Source organism: Propithecus coquereli, unplaced genomic scaffold (assembly GCF_000956105.1).
Source record: "Propithecus coquereli isolate 6110/MARCELLA unplaced genomic scaffold, Pcoq_1.0 Scaffold310, whole genome shotgun sequence".
Taxonomy (NCBI): domain Eukaryota; kingdom Metazoa; phylum Chordata; class Mammalia; order Primates; family Indriidae; genus Propithecus; species Propithecus coquereli.
This window is the reverse complement of record NW_012148731.1, coordinates 1,300,030-1,324,339: the sequence shown is the minus strand read 5'-3', so window position 1 is coordinate 1,324,339 and position 24,310 is coordinate 1,300,030. Positions and strand designations below refer to the sequence as shown.

The 24,310-nt window shown below is 35.2% G+C and overlaps 1 protein-coding gene across 1 annotated transcript in view; it reads right to left on the bottom strand.

Annotated features, from left to right (window-relative positions):
• Positions 1 to 24,310, bottom strand: part of VRK1 (vaccinia related kinase 1) — an 83,033-nt gene that overhangs the window by 38,371 nt on the left and 20,352 nt on the right. Inside the window, exons 2-3 of the mRNA XM_012650106.1 lie at positions 7,525 to 7,689; positions 3,552 to 3,607 (exon numbers count right to left, since the gene is read on the bottom strand). Of these exons, the coding sequence (XP_012505560.1) occupies positions 3,552 to 3,607; positions 7,525 to 7,684 (216 nt within the window). The 5' untranslated portion in view covers positions 7,685 to 7,689. The remainder of the gene's footprint in view (positions 1 to 3,551; positions 3,608 to 7,524; positions 7,690 to 24,310) is intronic.

Sequence of the window (24,310 nt, the reverse complement as noted above, 5' to 3'; positions counted from 1 at the left end):
AGTTACTGAAATATTAAATGCAAAAGAGAAATCAACTGAATATTTATCACTGTCCTAATTACAAAGAGAAGTAATAAAGGATAATAGAAAGAGAACTAAATTAGAAGACAGGAGATGCAGAGTACTGAACTAGGTTTGATTAAATGGCCTTAGAAATGTAATTTGTTACCTTAAGCATATAGGAAATATCTTTTCCTATCCACTTTTTTCTTTAACTGTATGTAAGTTAAAAAAGGGCAGCAAAAGTGAAGTTACACTGAATAACAACTGATATACTTCTAATTATTCACAATAAATAATAATATAATTCCAAGTTAAAACACAACTTAAAGAAACTCAGGTTATACAGAACAAAAAAGACATGGTTATACACAAGTTCCACCTATAAGTTAAGGCACTGGCAAGCTTTCTTCCCGAGACATGGAAACGATTATACAAATCAGCCAACTATAAGGGGTCAGAGGTAACCGTATCATTTGAACCTCAAGATTATGAGATATCATAAAGAGATTTGCTTTCTTCCCACAATAGAAACCTTTTGATGATCCTAAGGAGAAACTAATCTTACCCACAGATTTTAATATTTTAATTTGCCATATCAAAGACAAATGCAGATAATATTCTGCAATTAAATGCAAATGATCCAATTTAATAGTAAGAACTTTTAGTTCTTCTGATTTAGCAGCAAGCTGACTATTTCAAAAGGAATGTTATTCCACAAATGAGAAAGAAGAAAAATCCAAAATAAAAGGGATCAAGAAAAAGGGAAATGACAGGAGAGACAAAGCACTGACACACAACTTTAAAGTCAGCACTTTACTTCCGCCTCCCTGCAGGGGAGAAGCGCTAGGACTCAATTAGCCTCCCACCGTAAACAAACATAAAGGTGGATAAAAAAATAGCAATTACTATTTTCAAAAATTAGATAATAGGCAGTACAGGAGTGTGACCCCTAAAAGATAGGAAACAAAGAGATCCCCACGACAGCCCCAGCTTTTTTTCCTAGAAGCACTAGAAGTGAAAAGGAGGAGACTCAGGAGACCAAACATAGCTAGCACACCACAGGCCCTGGCACCAAAACCAAATAATGAGATTACAAAATTTTGAACCAAGAAATACTGAGGCAAAAATTAAAGACGAATATCCCTCATGAAATCCTTAACAAAATATTAGCAAATCAATTCCAGTGTTATGTAAAAAGTATAATACACCATGACTAAGTGGGGTGTATGTTAAGAATACAAAGTTAGTTCAGCACTCAAATATCAATCAATGTAATTGCCACATTAACAGAATAAAGGAGAAAAATCCTGTGATCCATCTCAATAGATGCAGAAAAAGCATTCAAAAAATGAATAGACAAACTACAAACTGGGAGAAAATATTTACAACACATACATCTGAAAAAGGACTTGTATCCAGAAAAATTCTTACTACTCAATTATAAAAAGTAAACAAACCAGTTATTTCATTTAAAAAAAAAAAAAAGAGGAGACACTCCACAGAGGAAAATATATGAATGACCAATAAGCACCATGAAAAAGTGCTGGAAATCATTAATCATCAAGTAAATGCAAATTGAAACTACAATGAGACACAGCTACACATCCATATAATGGCTAAAAAACAAACACACAAAACTAACACCACCAAATGTTGGAGAGGACACGGAGCAATCAGAACTCTCATATGTTACTGGCCGACATGTAAAATGGCACAACCACTTTGGAAATCCATCTGGTACTTTCTTATAAATTTAAATATATACCTTCCCTATAAATCAGCAATTCTACTTCTAGGTATTTACCCAAGAGAAATAAAAACTTATATCCTAAAAACACTTGTACAAGAATGTTTACAGAAGCTTTATTCATAACAGCCCAAAACGGGAAACTACCCAAATGTCTATCAACAGAGAAATAAAATGGAACAAATGCTTGATACACCAACAATATAGACGAATCATTAAAACATCATGCTGAGCATAAGAAGTTAGAGACAAAATACTATACACTGTATAATACCATTTATGTAACATTCTAGACCAGTAATAACGTATCCCTCGCAAAAAAAATTCAGACAAATGGTTGCCTTCAAGGGTGTGGGGAAGTAGCAGCTTGACTGGAAAAGGACATAAAGAACCTTTTGGGGGTGATAGAAATGTTGTATGTATTAACAGATGTGAGGGTTACACAGGTGTATGCACTTGTCAAAAGTCTTCAAATTGTTTAATATCTATGTGTATTAAACATCTATATATAATAAAAATTATGCCTCAATAAAATGTTTTAAAAAATCATGAAAACAATTCAGGTCCAAAAACGTTGGCTCCAATGGGGTCAATTTTTTTTTTTTTTTTTTAAGAGAGTAAAACAAAACAAAAAACTCAAGTTGGGGTAATTCTAATTCCTAAATTTCTGTATTCTTTAGGAAAAGAAGTGGGGAGGAGTTATATGTTAATTTGCCCAAATAACACATCCTATTACTTCTTTTGTTTAACAAAACCATGTTCTTCACATATATCAAAGAACTTTGAGGAAGGGAAGTAGCGAATGTTGGTAAGCAAAAAGATGCATAATTTATTTAAAAAATAGTAGTTAAAATGTCTTTTAGTTTTCCAATATATAAATTGACCTGACTATTCAAAGTATGCTTATGTCAGATGGGATGTTGCCCATCTTTACTCACTACGACTAATTTCAACATTAGTGTAGCAAAGAAGGACTAACAACCACTCTTAAATAATTTAATGTACTAAGACAGAAGGAGAAGGGAAAAAAAATTGGGAATAAACAAAAAGAAAAAATTGACCAAGTGGAAGTCCAGAAGTAAATGAGAAAGAAAATACAATAAAATTATATTAAATTAGTAAGATCTTGTAGGATATAAATATTAAAAGCATCTGTAAATAGCTGAAATTTTTTAAATGAGCTGAGTATTTTTATTCCACATCTGCATACCTCTATGTTTTCATGCATTTATCACCAAATACCAGTGCCACTCCAACTCAAAAGAGGAGAGGGACTTTTTTTTTTTTTTTGAGGCAGAGTCTCACTCTTTTGCCCGGGCTAGAGTGAATGCCGTGGCGTCAGCCTAGCTCACAGCAACCTCACACTCCTGGGCTCAAGCAATCCTTCTGCCTCAGCCTCCCGAGTAGCTGGGACTACAGGCATGCGCCACCATGCCCGGCTAATTTTTTCTATATATTTTTAGTTGTCCGATTCATTTCTTTCTAATTTTAGTAGAGACGGGGGTCTCGCTCTTGCTCAGGCTGGTTTCCAACTGCTGAGCTCAAACAATCCTCCCGCCTCAGCCTCCCAGAGTGCTAGTATTACAGGCGTGAGCCACCGCGCCCGGCCGGAGAGGGACTTTTTGAACTCAAGTTATTTAAAACTACAAAGCTATTTTTATGTCTCATTAAATATTTATAAAACATTATTAAAAATGAAATACCTTATGGTTTAATTAATTCTAGTTATCAAAAACGATGTTTTACAAAACAAATACTACAACAAATCAAAAGAAAAAAATTAGATAAAATATTTTCTTACCACTTTTACAACACAGGGTGCGTCACTGCCAACTGATTTTGAAGAATTTGTATCTGCTGTTTAAGAAAGTAAAATATTTAATATCAGAAAAAGTAGCATTATTATAAATATCGTATTAATATTTAGGTCTATATATCTGTTACCCCTTGATAGAATAAATTTCATTTCCCAAATATGTGTTTTAGGATATCATTACAGTATATTTCATCAATTTTAAGACTTTCCCCCTCCCCATATTTTAATGTCTGAAACTGGAATGGATCTTACAGTTTCTGGGTTCTTAAATTTGATCATTGATTACGTACAAGAATACCCTGAATTCAAAAGTACTCTTGGCCTTTGATATGCCAATGTATAATGTGAATTCCCTAGAAGATAAATGATACAATTTCTTAAATTTAACCAACTATGGAATCCTTTTAAGAAGGAGCATCTGGGGGGTAAAAACGAGGGAGTTAAAATTCTAAAATGTACTAGTTTGGTAAAAATGCATCTGGACCAATGGTTCAGGATGTTGGCACTAGAACTTTTACCGGCCATCCAGAATATTTTTAATGCAACTGTCATTTTGTTTCATGCAAATAAAGAAGCACAGTTGTCCTAGAACAGTGAGTTAGTAATATAAGGCTGGCCATCTTCATTAAACAAGTATTTTCCTAGTACCTACTATATGCTGGTTTCTAGGAAATAGGAATTTTGCAGTAAACAGGAAAAAAGAATAAACCCTTACTCTTACAAAGCTACATTTCAGAGGCAGGATGCAGGCAACAAATAAAACATGAAGTACGTTTGATGGCACTAAGTGCTATGGAGGAAAAATTAAGCAGAAAAGGAAGGCAGGCAGTAGTAAGAGAGAACTCACTGACAGGGTGTGATTCAAGCAGTGGTCTGAAGGCAGTGAGGGAATAAGCCAGGTTAGTACCTGGGTAAAGAGCACTCCAGACAACCAGCACAAAGGCCCTGATGTGGGAATGTGTCTGACATGTCCAGAAAGCAAGGAGGCCAAAGTAGCTGGAGTGAGGTAGAAAAGGAGACAGATTAGAAAAGCATCAGGGAACAAACACAATGGGCTTTATATTACACAGGTCACATAAAGGTTTTGGTTATTACTATGAATGAAATAGGGAGCCACTGGAAGGTTTTGAGATGAAGATTGGATAAGTCAGATTTTGATTTTTAAAGACTCCTTTGGGCTGCTTTGTGGAAAACGGAGCACAGAGGCAAGCGCAGAAGCAGGTAAATCAGTTGGGAAGCCATAACAGTGCTCCAGGTATATCAACTTTACCTCAATAAAGCTCTCCAAAATTTTCAAAGGCTTAGTACAAAAATAATGTAAAATATTCTATTAATAATTTTATTTTAAATACATTTTGAAATTATTTGTTAGACATATTGGGTTACATAAAATATATTATTAAAATTTTTTTTAAAAGTATCACATACAAAGATCAAGAGGCAAAGGGCAGAAGGATGGCTGAAGCATGGATTTTGAGACAATAAAAGGGATGAAGATAAAAGTTACATATGAAGGGTCTCATATGCCACTCTTAAAACTTTGGCACTTTATTCTAAGGGCACTGAAAAGCCATTAAAGAGTTTTAAGCAAGATAATCACAAGAACTGATTAATCTGCTAGGTCACTCAAGGCATACTATGAACAATGGGTTACAAGAGGGCAAGACTGAGACAGAGAAGATTCAGTGCTACAGTGAGAGTCCAGATAATGACCAGATCTGGGACAGTGGCAGCAAGGATGGAGAGAAACAAATGGATCTGAGAAGTCACACAGGTAAAGCAATAGGACTAGAAAAGGTACTAGGGGCTATTAGTGAAGGAATACTCAAGAATGCTTTCCCAGTTTCTGGCTTGATGGGTATCCTTCATTCAGACAATCCTCTCCTGATCATGAGCGTATCAGGAGGTGGAAGAAGATGACATATGTTTTAGCCATGCCTGTGGAACATCCAAGTAGAGATCACTTGTAGGCCATTGGCTATGGGCCTAGACTCAGGAAATAAAGTCCTAGGCTACAGATAAAAGATATAGAAATCAACAATAAAAGGACAGTAACAGAAGCCATGATATTCAATGAGATCACTCAGATAGAATATATAGAATGAAAAGTGGGCCAAGGAAGGAAAGCTGGAGAACAGAGGTACCTACAAAGATGAACAAGTACAGCCAGCAAAGTAGTAAGAAAACCAGAGGGGAAGGTATGCTATCACGGAAGACAATGGAAACAATTTTTATGGGAAGGAAAGATAAATAGTATCAAATGCTGCAGAAAAAAATCCAAACAAAATTCAAAAGCAATCTTTTTAATTCACTAACAGAAATTGCTGATGATCTTGAATATAGTTGTTTCAAAGTATCAGCAATGACACAGAAAGAGAAATTGGAGGCAGCAATATTCAAGCAAATCCCTCATTTTATAGATTGGTCAACCAAGGTTTACAGAAGTAAAGTTTTATTACAGAGATCTGTCAAACCATGGGATATTAAAGACACTTAGTATTATATGGCACTTTATCATGATAAATACAAATAAAACAGCTAGCACACATACAAAGCAAGTTCCAAATTTGCAAAAGGTTACAAAAGCAAATTAATGTAAAATGAAGAACCTACTTGTTTAGAGACAAGTTCCCATTAATACGGGATGTCGTAAGTCCACACATCCTGCAGCAGCGACAACTTATATAATCTACCATCTCCTCTAAATGACAAGGTCAAAAATATATACCTGGCTAATATAGCTACTATGCTTTCTTGATTTACAAGGATTTTCACCTTAAGTCAGATACAGCCTAGCTCACTGGAACGGGCTTGGCTCTAAACAAAACCAGAGAATCAATACATATTTCCCAAAGAAGTGTGCCAATGACCTACGGGAAGCATATGTGTAAAATATGGAAAAGCTCTGGATTTTAAGCTATGTTTCATGAAGACAGCCCTAGAAACTGCAGCTGACCGACTGCAGCCCACTGGTCCTGGAAGAGGTTAAGTGGGACCCCCTCCTGAGTAAGAGGAGTGCTCTTTTATCTATGTCAATGGTTCTCAAACTTTAGCATGCACCAGACTCATCTGGAGGACCTGTTCAAACACACTGCCAACCTTCTTCCTATAGTTTCTGATTTGTAGGTCTATGGTAGGGCCCAAGAATTTGCAGTTCTAACAAGTTCCAGGTAACACTAACCTATCCACACTAATAATATGCCAAGTAAGATGAAAAAAAAAGTTCCACTGCTAAAAATAAAAATTTATAAACCTCTATGGCAGAAATCAAATAATTAAATTGAGATTTGAGGTAGAGTAGGAATACAGAATGGAAAAGTTAGAGTGAAATATCAAAAACAAACATGGATTGCAATTGTATCACCACTAATATTCTTGGTAATATTAGACAGTTTTAGAAGCAATCAGGCAAAACGTTTTTTATATCAATCTCAGAGTTCCACAATGGGTCCCCCAAAATTTCAGAATAAGTATGCTAATTAACAGCACATTTAATCAGCCCTAATATGCAGTGTCTAGGTAATTCTCCTAATTCCACTATGAAGACTATTAGGGTTGCACAGAAAGAAAACAGATATACACCCGTAAAAGATCTGCAAATCTCCGAATTAGACAAACACAAAGGGAATAAATCCCGATTAGATGAAAGTGGGAGAGGACAGATGTACATGGCTTTCTTCACGTCTCAAGAGATTAAGATTATATAGAATATCTCAAAAATCTAAAACCATAGTGCTCACTAATAACAACAACATTACAGACATTTTACCCTCTTTTTCTATTGTTATTAAATTAACAATCATCTTTTCCATTCCTATGCACTTTGGCTTAATCACACAATATTAAGTTGACTGCAAATTATTAGGAACATCCTGTAATTGCTCATAATTGCAAAACCATTTTGATAAGAAAGCATATAAATCTTTGGGTTGATAATCAGAAGCAGTCACACACTTACCAAGATATATACAGCCAAAGCCACCTTGGCCAATGGGTAATCCCACTTTCCATTCGTTTTTTGCCATGTCAGTTATTATCTCCCCAACTGCAAATTGTTCTGCAAGATGTCTCTTTGCAGGGCCCTGTCTTCTAGCTTGAGCTGCTTTTACACGAGGCATTTTAACTATAATACAAAACAAAGCAACACTCAGAATTATAATCTTAGAAGTATTTAAAACATTTTTCCCTAAGGAAAGCTTCTGTACAACAGAGATGTTCAAATTCCTACCTCCTCCAAAACTTAAAGGACATCTGTTAATTGTGATTTATAATGGCTCAAATCCTATTTGATTATTTCTTAATTTTAGAGAGGAGACAATAAATAAAACAATATATGCAATTATTTTCAAGGAAATATTTAGGTTTAAGTTCAAGTGGCATAAGATCTATGACTAAATATGCTATTTAACAAAAAAAAAAAAAGAGAGACTCACTCTATGAAGTTGAGGGGACAAAGTACATTCAATTAGAAAGCACACTTCATATTAATGCAATGAGGAGTTTATAAAGGTCAATACTGATGTGACAAGTACACAGCACAGAGTTTAAAAACACAAGGCAATTAAAAACAAGGGGAGAGGGCAAGTGTTCTTAGGGCATGACAGCATATGCTTTACTTGGGTTCTCATCTGTCCTCACAACTCTGTGCAAACTGCATTATCATCCCATTTTATAGGTGAGGAAATTAAGGCCCAGCAAGCTAGCAAGTGGTGGAACAACAGCAATTTGCACTGATGACTGCCTGGCTTGTCCAAAGCCTCACCAATGTGCTCCACAATTACAGAAGTCACTGTAAGGAAGCACAGCCTTCAAGAGTGACAAGGAGAAACTGCGGCTGTTTAGTCATTTGGGTTCACAAAAAAAGCAAAGCTGGTGACACACAGCATTTCTACACTTCCCTTGTCACTAAGTATCCTGTAAAAGATGAATCTAGATTAATTTTTCCCACTAACACATAAGTTTAACATAACATTCGGAGAAAGCAGTGTTTTACTGTGAAAATAGCACTGGACTGAAATCAAAAGACTTGAATACCAGGTATAATACCAGTTAGCTGAGTAATCTTGGCCAAGTCACTTCACGCTGGCCTATAAGTGCCCTCGGGTGTAACTCACTTCATTGAGTGAAGGAACTCAATGTATATTTGTATGCATGCCCATGTAAGCAGTGTTGTGTGTTGTGTGATTTCAAATTCTCAGTTCTACAAATACTAACTTTAAAAGATTTCAAACAAATATGTTAGGATTCTATAGTTTCCTAAAAACACAGTAGAGACATAGTTAAAAAAAAAAAAAGAAGTTGATAAGAATTATTAAGACAGTCTGTAAAATTTGAAATGGCTATTCAGATGAAAGAAGTTCACTGTTTGGTTTTAAGCCTAGATATGCTACATGCATACACACTACATTTGATTAGAACTTTTCAGCAAATACCATCACTCCACACAAAAAAAAGCCATATATGCAAATGTTCTTTATTAATTTATTGGGGATTTTTAAAATGAATTTCTTCCTACAGAATACTAATGCATCTTTGCTATCTAAATCTTCTCTAATTTAACAAAAACATCTCCAAAATAAATGAATGTGTCCCTGTCACTTCTTCTTATTAATTAATTCTCTTAATTAATGTGTTTTTAATCATAGTAAAATCTTGCTGAATGGAATTTCAGGGTCAACCAAGACAGCCCAGATTCAAAACACCACAAAAAGTAACTTTAACACTTATGGTGTGAACCAAGTAAAAAAAACAAAACAAACAAACAAAAAACTAAAACACACAGTACTTCCAAATACTAAAAATGAATGCCTTTTGAATTTTATCCAACTTTATCAAGTCACCAGAGTAATCTCCTATTTGATTGTTTACTTATGGTAATCAAAACAGTTTAAAATAAGTGAAAAATATGTTTTCTTATCTTTTTATAACTCAAAATAGTGACTGGGCAATCTTTTGTGTTTTTCCGGAATTCTTTTCCAGAAGTGATAAAAATACAATATTTTAAATGAAACATTCTGGTTCAACATCAACTCAATATAAACTGTGGTCAATAAAAAGTGTTTTTCCTCCAAATAAAGCTGTTTGCTTTTATTTTTAGTTTTAATCCTATGGCCAACTAATTGAAACTAAGTATAATAATTAGTTAAGGCTTGGACTGACTTTCTTGCCTAGACATAGTCCCACGGAATGGCCTCATCGCCATCAGTCTACAGAACACTCATAAATCACTGCTCCTGAAGGTTAACACCGAACATGGCAGCAGCATAGTTGGTTAATCTCCCTGAATTCCTCTAAAGAGCCAGACAGGACAAATAGAGAGCAAAATTCAAAACTCATGAATAACATCTACAACAAAACTGCAGACAGTATCTCCTATCTCGACAAATCCCAAAATTTGAGTAGGTGAAGACAAACCAGACAGCAACAAGATCTATGTGGTATCAAGAACTGTAAAGAAGGGAACAGAAGTATGGTACCTTTGATGAACCTAAGAATCCCAAAATTACTAGGCACTACTTCTTAGAAAGCACAAAGACACTGTGAGAATAGAAGTTGAAACAAAAAGGGGTGCAAGGGGTCAGGGATAAAGTCTGAAGAGGCTGGAGCACGCTGGACTATACAACTCTCAAAACTAATCAACCAAGGCCCCTCCCAGATCAAAGCCTCAGGCTGAAGAGAAACTGCTCGGGATGGGCTCCAAAGTGAGCATCACAAGGATAATACAAATAAAGGACCAAGAAAGTTCAAACGAAAGTGGATCTATGAGTTAGCCTCCATATTTTGGAACACTGCACAAAAACAAATAAAGAGGTTCTAGAGAATGACATAAAGTCTCCCTGAACCATATCATCTAAAATTAATTGCATATGAAACATGAAACTCGGCAAGAGAAAAGGACAGAGACGTAGTCCCTCACAAAGTTGATGCTTTTTTAAAAAAGAAAGAAAAGCCCATAAGAAAAACATACCTCCCAAAAGGTTGACAGCTTTCAAAACAAGCTAAAAAAACATTTTATATACAAAGACTAATACATTACTCAGAAAAATTCAGAAATCAGGTGATAAAAAATTTAAACTGAAAGGGAAAATCTTTTCAGAAATGAAGACTAAATGAGAAGGAATATAGACTGAATAAAATTTATAAAAATAACTTAAGAGAAATAGAAAGTGAAAAGAAAAAAAACAAAAAATCAAAAAGGACAAAAAAATTTTAAAAGAAAATCACAAATTTAGAACACAGAAAAAAAGCTCATATTATATACATATATATATATAAATAAAAACAAAGAAAATCAAAGCAAGGGAATACTAAACAGAATACTAAAACTGCTTAAATTCAAGAAAACTTTCATGAACTTAAAAAGATGAGAAACTACATATGTAAAGGTCACACAACATACATGAGAAAAATTGACCCAGAATGACCATCACTAAGACACAAGCTAATAAAATTACTGGACTTAATAGTAAAAAAAAAAATCTCTTTAAGCATTCTGGCCCAAAAGCAGATATTTTATAAGGGAAATAAAATCAAATTGTCATCACTTTGACAGCAACACTTCATGCCAGAAAAAAGGGGAAGTAACATATCTAAGACTAAAGGGAAAAAAAACATGAACCAAAAATTTTATACCCAGCTAAATTTCAAGTACAAAGACTATAAAATGTTATCAACATGGAAAAAGAGAATAAGAATCTACTAAAGAATAAGACTCAAATATCCAAAATATTTGTAGAACTGAGACTCAACAACAGTTAAAAGGAGAGGATAGAGTATACGATGGGCATATGTTCTAGCAGTGTAGATATAGTATAACTACAAAAAATGGGATAACATATGCAAAAAAACAACCTTCCAGTAATTATACTGTGATACTTAGTTCTGTTAACTAAGGCTATTGTGTGCATAAATGTTGAATAATGTAAATGAAAAATTGTGATATTCTGTCATTCCCTTACATCCTTAAAACTCAGGATTCGAATATAAAGAAAGTAGATGCAGAGGAAAGATAGAAGAGGTGAAGTTAAAAATGTTGTGCTTGGAAATATTTTTAATTCAGAAGGTATTTTATCTTTTACAAAAAGCATACACATACAAACACAGAGACACACCCTTTGTATTAACAAATGGAAAAACATCCCCTGCTCATGGACTGGTAGAATCAACATGGTAAAATGTCCATACTGCCCAAAGTGATTTACAGATTCAATGCAATCCCCATCAAAATATCAGCATCATATTTCACAGATCTAGAAAAAAATAATCCTAAGCTTCATTTGGAACCAATAAAGAGCCCAAATAGCCAAAGCAGTCTTAAGTAAAAAGAACAAATCTGGAGGCATCACATTACCTGACTTCAAATTATACTACAAGCCTATAGTAACTAAAACAGCATGGTACTGGTATAAAAGCAGACACACAGACCAATGGAACAGAATAGAGAACTCAGAAATAAAACTACCTACTACAACCAACTGATCTTTGACAAAGCAGACAACAATATACCCTGAGGAAAGGAAGCCCTATTCAATAAACAGTGCTGGGAAAATTGGATAGCCACATGTAGAAGAATCATACAGGATCCCTATCTCTCACCATACACAAAAATTAATTCAAGATGGATTAAAGACTTAAATGCACAAAGACACACACACACACACACACACACACACACACACACACACACGCCCATGGAGTACTACTCAGCCATAAAAAGGAATGAAATAATGTCATTTGTAGCAATGTGAAGGGAATTGGAGACCATTACTCTAAGTGAAGTATCTCAGGAATGGAAAACCAAACACCGTATGTTCTCACTAGTAAGTGGGAGCTAATAGATGGGTATACATAGGCGCAAAGTGGGAGGATAGGTGTGGGATGAAAACTTACCTACTGGGTACAATGAACACTAACTATTCTGGTAATGGGCACACCAAAAGCCCTGATTTAAGCATTACACAAGATAGCCTTATAACAAAAACATTTGTACCTCCTTAATTTTTTGACACTAAAAAAAAAAAGAAAATCAGGAAATTGACATTGGTACAACCCATAAAGCAAGTTCAGATTTCACCAGCTGTACACGCACTCATTTGTGGATATGTATAAGTCCTATGCAATTTTATCACATGTGGACTATATAACGCCAGTACAATCAAGATGTAGAACTGTTCTACCACCACAAGACTCTGGTGTTACCCCTTTAACCACACTCGTCCTTTCCCCGTCCCTAACTCCTGGCAACTACTAATCTGTTCTTTATCTCTATAATTTTGTTATACCAAGAATGTTACATAAACAGAATCAAACAGTACATAACGTTTTGAGATTGGGTTTTTATACTCAGCATGATGCCCTTGAGATCCATCCAAGTTGCCAAGTGTACCAATAGTTCATTCTTTTTTTATCCCTGAGTAGTATCCCATGGCATGGATATGCCACAGTCTGCTTCACCATTCATCCGCTGACAGACATTTCAGTTTTTTCTGAAATGTTGCTATGAACAACAACAACAACAGAAGAACATGCCACTACCCATGAAGTAGTCTTGCCAAAAAATAAATAATAAGTTGAACCTGAATCTGATTAAGCCTACTAATTCACAAGATACGAAGAAAACAGAAGAACATGATAAACTATAACCCAAGAATGCAAACAGCACACGGGGAGCACTAAAGGGAGGGAAGGGCATGCCTTTAACCTGCATTTGGGTGAGGCAAAGACATAAAGTGTAACTATAACGTTTGTACCCTCACAAAACCCTGGAATAATTAATTAATAAATAAATAAATAAATAAAAGAATGCAAACAGCAAAATCCTGACTGTGGGAAATCCTATAGCACATATAATCCCATTTTTTCAGCAAATTAAGGGGGGGAAAGGAGGCATGGAAGAAAAGAAAAATAGATTTAAAAAGACTTAAAACAATATATCTAAAACAAAACAAAATCAGGCAAATGTAAACCACAGCATTTAAGAATGTACACGTGAGTGGTAAAACTATAAAGAAAAACAAGGAAGTGATTACCATCAAAGAAGTTACTTTGGGGAAGAACATGAAAGTTATGATTCAGTTGGAGCACATGGCAGGCAAAGTTTTACTTCTTGACTTAGGTGGTACTTATACGAGTACCTTATAACGACTCATTAAGTCTGTATTTGCTTAAGTTTTCTGAATTGTGCAATATTTTATAATTTTAGACATTCAAACATTACTCCTCCTATAATTAACAATCACCAAGGGATCAAAACTAGAAATGTTCTCATACTCAATGAGCTTGCCCAATCCTCCTGCCGAAAAAAAAAAGAAAAACAAGAGACACCTAAGCAAAATCTGTACTTCGTTTCCTGTCACAAGAGACAGACACCTAAGCAAAATCTGTACTTCGTTTCCTGTCAACTACTGGTAACTTTTGTCCATTTTTCTTTTGCCCATTTTTCTTTTGGATTACTAGTCTTGCTTTTCATTTATAGGCACTTCTTATACGTTGTGTATTAAAGAAATTAGCTCATTGTATTAGAAAGAGCCTTCCCAATTTGTCTTTGGGCACTTTATTTTTAGCTTTTGAATTTTATCTCACCCTTAAAAAGACCTCCCTCCAATTTTTTTTAATATCCCATGTTTTCTTTGGTTATTTTATGGTTCATTTTTTACTGGAAAATTCTCACCTGCCTACACTTATTTTGGTATAAGATATGAGGTAGGAATCTAGCTTTTTCCAAATGGTTATCTAGTTTTGTTTGTTTTTTTTCTTTTGCAGTCATTCATACTCATTAAAGGCATCTGGTGTTCAAAGAACTTAAATAACACGTCACGCCAACCCAAGTAAACCAAGTACAAAAAATATTCATATAAAGGTGTTCACATGTAGATCCTAGATCACCAATTTCTGAAGAAGAAAGGAGGAGGAGGAAGGAGGGACGAAGTTGGAGGAAGGAAGGAGGAGAATGAGGAGGAGGAGAAAAAAATAGAAAATAGATTCAATTAACTAGCATTTGAAACTAACTTTGTGCTTGGGTTAAAACCTCCCTCACACCTACGTCTGCTCCACAGGAGTGTTAAGAAGTCATTGAAATATACTCTGTTGTTCTGATAGAAAGAGTCCACTATGACACAAATATTTCTTTAAAATATACCTAAAACTCCCTCCTGCGGCTCCTAATGGAAAAATGCATGCAGGCTACAATCTTAGGTGGCCTTGGGAAACTGATGGCCACGTCAGTGCTCAGGGGATAATTCTGCTGCGTCCAAGGGGGGCCGATGACAGATTAATAAATATTTACTCAATAAATAATCTTTTAAAATGTTGAGAAACATAAAAGACTTAAAATAAATATAGCCAGTATCCCACATAGTTAAAATAACTATTCTCAGAAAAAAAAATATTATACTTGGTGGTTGTTATGATTTTTTTAGTGTGCTGCTGAATTCTATTTATTAATATTTTATTTAGGAACAAAACTGATATTCATAAGAAAAGCCTGTAGTTTTTTTCTGGTATATTAATCCGTTTGAATATCGGTATTATGCTCATTTCATAAAAAGATTTTGGAAGATTTCTACCTTTACCACAATCCAAGAGTTTAAACAGCATTTGAATGATCTGTTCCTTAAAGGTTCTGAAGACTTCAACTGTGAAAGTCTGACAATCCCAGGTGTTGGTAAGGAGGTGGAAAAATTAGAATTCTCATACACTGTAAACCGTTTCAAACATTTTGAAAGTCTGTCTAGCAGCGCCTGCTAACTAACCCAGCAATTCAGGATGGATGGATGGATGGATGGATGGATGGATGGATAGATAGATAGATATAGATAGATACCTCTAAGAAAAATGAAAACTTGTCCACCCAAGGACATGCACAAGAAAAAGAATGATGATTGTAGCTTTATTCAACAGCCACAAACTGGAAAAGCACATGTCCATCAGCTGGGAAATGAATATAATAAAACCAATGAATCTACAAACACTGTGTTGAGAAAAAGATGTGCCACACAGAAGAGCATATACTATATTTTGTTTATATGAATTTCAACAATAAACAAAACTAATCAATGGTGATAGAAGTCAAACAGCGTACACTATTTGAGGGAGGAAATGACTATGAGTTGGAAGAAAGAGGCTGTAGCTGGAAGGTACCTAAGGATCTGGTAACATTCTATATCCCAATTTTGGTGTTTAAACCGTATATTCACTTTGCAAAAATTAATCAAGTTGTACACTTATGATTTATTTCATCCTGTTTATTTATGTAAAATTAACACAGTAAATTATACAAATTACAAGTGTAACAGTGAGGGTCCATTCAGGAGATAAAAAACATGCAAGTAATTAAAACAGGAAAATTTAATATAAAAAAGTATTAATTTGTAAAAGATGGTCAACTACTAAAAGGAGTAAAAGACAACTCTAAGGAATATGGTACTAGCAAATGCAGGGAGAAGTTACTATCTCTGAGGCTAAGGGAAAGCATCCAAGAAAGGAACACTTACTGGACAGGCTGTGGTGACAGCCCACTGGGTGGCAGAGTAGCTCTCTGGAGTGCCAGTGGGGCTGGAGCTGCTGCACAGGCATCTGCCCACTGGAGCAGTCAGGGGAGAAAGAAGTTGTCTACCCAGGTGCTAACAAAACTTACAGGAGAGTAAGCACGGCAGACAGTCACACTTCAGAAAAAAAGAAAAACAAGCACACTGCAACAAGACGAGCCCCTTCCTCTGCTAAGTCTTGCAGTACACCTTCACCTTCTAGTGACAAAACCTAACATTATTCTGGAAAGGAAAAAATGTTTACAGGATCTAGCTCAAGTATCACAAATAGAACAAAGAATGGTGAATGTGGGGTTGAAAGGCAATAAATTGATAACTTGCACAAGTGTAGATTGATAAATGTTTACATATGTATACACATCTGTGCGACAACAAAGATTAGAACATCTTCATCACACCACACAGTTCCCTAGCGCCCCTTTCCGATTCTTGTTCTTCCAAACACAGGCTCCTTCATGCACCTCTCAGCGTGTGCCACTTACTTTGGAGAACACAATTCTGCCAGCTTTGTCTGACGTCTCACCTGTACCTCAGACCTGACAGTGTTCCGTTCAGCATCCTCCCATACCCCCTATTTGACCTTCACGGTACTTGGCAGCCCCTTATTTTCTGGTTCAGGGCTACAGAAGTCTCCTAGTTTCTGAGAATAGGAAATCTGTGTTTCTCAATCTCCATGTTAGTTTTCAGGCAATTTCTGAAAAGAGGAAAAGGGAATTATTTAAAACCACTAGTCCCAGCTCAAAAAAATAACATAACCACAAGTATTTGCCTCAGTAAGTTAGTGAGTTTTCTAAAGAATTTAAAAACACTAATTTGAATTAAAAAATCACTTTAGCACACCACTGAGTTTTCCTAATAATGAAACTAATACTTGCATTAAGGTTTCTATTAAAGAACAATACACTGGAAGGCACAAACTTTAACCAAATTACATCTATCCACATAATTTCAGCCTACTTGGCTCAATGCAAATCTACTATTATAGTAGCCAATGCAACAGAGAGGTTTTGCAGGAAAAAAAAACTTTATCATCACATAAACCATTACATAATCTGACCACTTCTTTTCCCTTGATATTAAATGAAATGCAGATGCAAGTGAAAAGCACATCAAGATGCAAATCAATACTGCCCTTTGCTGAAATCACTCACTGGTATATTCCATATTAGCATATTCACCAAAATTTAATTGTAAACAGAGTAATTATGGTACTAAAGTTATTAAATACACAAAGCAAGCTTGGAACTATACATATTCAAATAGAATTTCAGTGGCAGATCAACTTTTATATCTGAAACAATACCCTAATTAATAGTCAGCTCTGATGATAAAATGGTCCTCTGTTTTTCAGATAACATTCCAAAAAAAGTTCTGCAATGAATATTAAAATAAAGTTTTGTGAATAGATTTTAAAATTTTCAATAGCTATATTTATCACAATATGGTACTGTATTTAGACTACTGGCATTTCTCAAGTCCTGGATTCAAATTTGAAATTTTTTTTTAATCTTCTGCTGAGGAGAGAAAAAAAGCTTGAATGAATCACAACAATGACACTTACACTTAATGAGCTCTATGAATTCATCGTATCCAAACTGGAAAATTGTAATGCTGAATAAAGCTCATTATACACTGGATGGCTACTCCTAAATTTTCCCTAAAATAGTTATGCATGTAAGCTCCTTTAGGGGGTCATATATTTTTATGAAATTTTCTTTAAAGTCATAAACTTCTCTAATGTGTTTTATACCATAGAGAGACACGATGATTCAAGGATAATTTTGGACAAGCCGGACTATTCACCATTCCATTAACATGGTACCAACATATTCTTATCTCCTGTCTTCACAGTACAAAGTCTTTTCTCACACATATCCCGCTCTATATACATTTATGGAAATTCTTCCCATACCCAAAGATCTACCTCTTCCTCAGTCAGATATGACCTCTGAAGTTTCAGTACTGTCTGTACCTCTTATTGCATGGGATAAATAAATATTCCTTGTAAGTTTATAAACTCCCTGAATATGAGAACTGTCTTAGTCACATTGTACTTGGTAGGAATTCAATAAATTTATAAACTTAAACAGCAAAAAGGTTAAGTTAGTTTTTTTGCCCAAGTACCTGATGTCTATGCTATTGCAATGGATATTGCCACTCCTTTTAAAAGCCTAGCAATCGCTCTACAATGACTATGTCAAACCCTGTGTATTCCTTCTCAAAATTATAATTCCCCTTCCTAACTCATAATTCTCAGATCATCTACTCTAGTTTAGAGAGAAATAGAAGATTCAGATGAGAATCCCCTTGTCTTTCCAAAAGCCAACCCTACAAACCACCTGTGTCCACTTCAAGCCAATCCTAGCTTCCTTCTCTCCCGTCACAAAGTGAAGAAGCCATCCTCCTCCTATCCTATCCCCTCCAACCTTCTCAGGACTTACACTATTAATCCTTCCCTCATATAGTCAACGTCTCCCTCAACTGGATCCCTTTCATCAGCTTTTAAATATGCTCATGGCTCTGCCATTTAAAAAATAAATTTTTTAATTCTCCTGTTCTACCATCCTTTCTTATCCCTTTCCATGCCAAACATCTCAATAATCATCTGTACTTACTGACATTTCCTTTCTCCTCACTCCCTCAACTCACCCCATCTGGGCTCCACCTTCATGACTGCTCTCTAACAACTCCTGCTAAGGTTACCAGGGAGCTCCATGCCACAGAATCCAGCTGACATTCAGAATCACTCATTGGCCTGTTCAGTGGCACGATACTGTTGTTCATTCTTTCTTTCTTGAAACAGTCTCTTCCTTTTGCTTTCACAATACAATACTGTCCTGGAATACACTGTACCATTTAGGCAACACATACTTCTAGATAATTTGGGGGAGAAAATAAGTTGTTCTTTCAAGATGAAATGAGCTTGTTCTTTCAAGGAGCCTGTTTCACTTTATGATATATAGTCTTCCAGGGCTGTATGTTAAAAAAGCAGACCACCTACACTTCCACAGCTTACACCAAAATACAAATTTTATTATATGAGAATAAATTATGTAAAATAAGAATATGCTATTAAGTAAAATTAAGATCTTTGGAAATTGAAGATGGAAGCATACACTTGAAAATATAAATGATTGATAATGTTTGTTCCTTTAAGCTAACAGATCTCAAGGAAAGAGTTTATGTCTTAAAGAGGTATATGTACAGCCATGTGCTTAGCAGCACTATCCACAAACAGCAAGAGGTCGAAGTAACCCAAGTGTCCATTAACTGATGAATGGATAAACAAAATGTGGTATATACATAAAATGGAATATTCTTCAGCCTTAAAAAAAGAAATCCTGACACATGCTACACCACAGATAATCTTGAGGACAGTACACTAAGTGAAACAGGCCAGTCACAAAAAGACAAACACTACGTGATTCCATTTATATGAGGTAACTGAAGCAGTCAAATCCACAAAAACAGAAAGTATAACAGAATGGTGGTTGCCAGAGACTGAAGGGAGGGAGAAAAGCAAATTGTTATTTAATTGCACAGAGTTTCAAATTTGCAAGATGAAAAAGTTCTGGAGATCTGCTTCACAACAATATGACTACCCTTAACACTACAGAACTGTACATTTAAAAATGGTTAAGATAGTGATTTTTATGTTGTATGTTTTTCAATCACAATTTAAAAAAAAAAAAAGTCTCCAGATGCAATAGATAAAACAGACCCAGAAATTAATTTGAACCAAGATAATATCAATATGTTCTTGGTGCCTATGGGGTCACTCCCCCCATACACACAACTAGAAAAAGCATTACAAGTGGTACTTTTTTAAGATTGTTCTTTCAGATGCTAATTACATAAATCTACTAGTTATCACAGCAATAAATAAATGTTAACTGTGAATTATGTAAATTTATGAATAAGAGTAATCATACGGCTTGCTCATTCATTCACTCACTCTACAAATATTCATTGATAACCTACCAAGTGCCAAGCACTGTTCTAGACACTTGCTATACCTCAAGGAACAAAACAAAGGTCCTGCTCTCTTGACACTTATATTCTAGCAGGAAGAGACAGATAATAAGAACAACCCCTTTCGGGAAGACTTTGCTCATCTAAGCAAAGCCTTGAAGGAGGTGAGGGAGTTGGCCATGTGAGTATCTGGGGCAGGCAGAAGGAAGAGTTGTGCCAGGATCTTAAGGTGGGAGCATGCTTGGCGCCAGTGTGACTGGTGTGGAGTTAGCAAGGGAAAAAGTAGATCAAGTCAGAGGAACAGATCAAGTAAAGCCTTGAAGGCCACTGTTGGGACTGACTTTAGCAACCGGGTAAACATACTTCTATAAGGTTTTGGAACTATATACTTGCATTTTAATTCACAATGCTTCAATCTAATTAAAAATCATACACTGAACACATGAGTCAAGAAAAACTCTCCCACTGACTAAATTCTCACCAAAGTTTTTACATTTTTGATGTTTTTCACTAACATGTATTAATCCATTCTCAAAATACATTCCATCTATAGACTAAACTATGTAAGCTTAAAATAAATCCAAAATTTTAAGTGCTTCTATAGTGTCTTTGACACAAAGGTCAGCTCAAGGTAGGAATGAATGGGTTTGTAATGGATCAAATACCATTCCTACAAAGTAGGATTGGACTAAGTCCTATTCTCCCTTTAACTTAAATATTAGTAATTTGGTAATGCTATTAGAGTGGTTTGTAATTTTTTTACAAAAAACATGAAAATTTTTACCATGCTATACCCTTTAAATCTAAAATAAAAATAATATCAAATCCTATGGAATTCTACATTACTACAACATACATCCTGCTTCATTAATTCATTTACTCAACAAATACTTATTGACAACATACTTTGTGGAGGAACTGTTCTAGAAGACAGGGATAAAACAGCAAACAAAGTAGACAAAAAGTCCTGCCCTCATGGAGCTTATATTTTATTCAGGAGAGACAAATAATTTAAAACATTAAAATATGCCGTATGTCCAACTGAAATAAGGGCTAAGGAAAAAAAAGGGAATTGGTAAAGGGAGTACAAATTTTAAAAGATGGTTTGGTAAAGCTTCACAAGAAAGTGACATTTAAGCAAAGACCTGAAAATAAAGTGAGAGAAGCCAGCCACACAGATGCTCTGGAAGTAGAGCATCCCACACTGGGGGAGGAGCAAGTACAAAGGTGGTAAGGCAAGAATATGACCAGCCTGTTCTAGAAACAGCAGGGAGTTGGTGCAGCTGAAGACTCAGCCAGGAGAGAGAGCACTGGCTGAGGTCAGCTATAAAAGGGCACAGAGGTGGAGAACATGTCCAGCGCGCAGGCCACCAGAAGGAAATCCCTGGAAGGTCTTGAGCAGAGAAGTGACATGCTCTGATTTGCATTTTGAATGGATCACCCTGGTTAATGCATCAATAAGAGACTGTAAGGGGGCAAGGCAGAAACAGCTATCAGTTATTACAATGGTACTGCTACTGGAATAAGCAACAATTGCATTCATCTTTATTGAGTAATAAGAATGTCGATTTTTTTTAAAAATTGTGCTGACTTTTAGCCACTAAACAGAGGGTACAGAATAACCTAAGAGTTTTTTTTTTTTTTTTTTACCTTACACAAGCTGCCCTCCCCCTCAAAAAAAACAAGTCTGCAGTGCCAAGTAGAAACAATTGATATTAGTGACAGATGGTCTAGGAAGCATGCTAATCATCTCTTACTCTAGATTTTCTAAGCTCTCTCTTTGTAGCAATTTAGTTCACCAGGAAATTAAACATTTGAACTCCTTTACTCCAAAGGCATTTATAAAAACACCTCCAAAATATGCACCAGAAACTACTAGAGACTGGAAATACAAAGATGAATAAAATGCAACCTTTGGCCTCAAAAAGCTTCACTTGGCTTCATGTAGAAATATCATCACATAGTTATGATTTAATATTCTACCATCAGCTTCAAACAAGGATCAATAAGAAGCCTCCCAGGTAAAGAATGTTTCTGAATCCTTTGATAAAACTACTTATTAAAGACAGTGAACAGTTGTAGACATCTACAAAACAAACCCTGTCAGGTTCATGGTAGGAAAAAAGTGCCTCTTCCAATGATGCAAGTTTTTAAGATAGCAAAAGCTATGAAACTCCTGTTTCCTCTTTTGGAATGAATGCCAGGAAGTTCAGAGCAAAATTACAAAGTCATTTACGAAACTACTCATCATCTAAGGCAGTAACTGTCCATCTTGGCTATACATCACAGTTATTATACAACTCTAGAAGAATAAAGGCGCTACTCCACAACAGCCTTAGCATCTGTATATTTTCATGCTGCACACAGGACTGGGATGCACAGACTGAACCACTGGCCTAGATACTCTGGTACATCTTCCTTTCTTCATTAAGTCATTCATTTTCATTGCTCTGTTATATACAAGTCTATTGTATTTGAAGATTTTAATAAAAGCCCCCTCCAGTTCATTTTAGAAGTTAGATAAAAAATATAAATTGGTGAATGATTCAGGAGGAGTCAAAAACACTGCTTTTTGCCATCCCGTCATATCCCTAGGACAAAGACTCATTTGTATTTCAAACTTATTTGGGATTAAGAAGTAATTACATGTTTTGGTGTAAATGGCTTCCTGCCAAACTACAGTAAGTCAAAGAATAAAATCAAACATGAGATAATTGGTCAACAAAGAACTTCATCACCTCTTTTGCTAAATTACATCAGGAACAATTTGAAAGCAATACATCTAAAGACAATCCTCTTACAAATGAGCCAGCTAATCAGAAATTGATTAATGTATTTGATTAGTGCTAAGAAATCATCTGAAAAATAAAATACTAGAGTTTATACAGCCACTTCCGAATAACAGAGGGTCTTCATATATTTTACTTATTTTGATCCTAAAAATCCTATGATTGAGACAGAACTGTAAAGATATTCACTAGGAATAAAAATATACTTATTACCAAAACCAATAACATTAAAAACCTGAGGCATAGGAGGGCTAACTGATGTGCCTCTGGGTTTCTGTTAGGAACACGCAGTCAGTCCCCTGGTTTCACTCAGAGAACCATGCATATCAATACAAGTATGAAAAACATTCACGGCTACGGGGTACCTTCAGTAACATTAACAAAATAAGTGTCAAAATATAACACAACAAACCATGAGAATATAGAAGTGAACCTCCAGAAATAATGATCCCATAAATTCATAGATTTATTCCTGAAAAACATTAAGCTAAACTCAAACTGTGATACAATCTTTAGCAGCAATTGTCACACTAGTCATGTTTTCACACCTAAGCTGGAAAGAACTAGGTGAAGACTTGTGATTCTAACTCTGAAAAAGGAAGTGGATGTCTTCAGAGGAGGAAAATTTCTTCTTATTCAAAAATATTTTTACTTGTATTAGAAAAGTGATTAACGTAAGATTACAAAATTTTTTGGTATAGTGAATAAAATGTTTAAAATACAGTACAAAACGTACTTCCTCAACTTGTATTTCCTTAAATGACTTCTAAAAATTCTAAAAGAGAAGCACTAACTGTGAATCTAGTTTTTAACTGAGAACACAAAGCACGGTACATTTCCAAACACAAGCCCAACATACCTCACTACTACCACTTCCCCTCACAAAAGAATTCCAGGATATAGTTAGTAGAAGATCCATCCCTGGGTCCCAACAGGTCTCCCAGAACCAACAGTGAAGACAACACTACAGTACCATTCATCTATTCCTACAGAGATTAGAAATTAGAAACTTATTGTTCTGCCTATGTAAGAGAGTCAGAGCTAAGAGAGGAGCAAGACTAAAGATGTCAACTTCAAAGAGAAGTTGACACCGGGCTCCTTGACCCTGAGTCCTACAAAAAGAGCTAAAAGGAATGCTTCTTTATGTAAAGCAAACACTGAAACTTTTATAAATTTAGAAACGTTGAACTATATTGCTAGTATTTTTATATAACATTTAGCATATTTTAACAATTTGGTAAATGATAGACTTCTCATTAATTTTCCTATAGGGGTGCAAAATTAACTAGCAAACTTTTACAATTAATTCTCTGGTTGTTCCCTATTAAATCTATCAATACACTACACAAAACAGCTATTAAACATTTTTCCTTATATATTCTTGGGGCAGAGCTCTAGGGTAGAGAATTTCCAAATACTCTAAGAAGAAATTAGGATG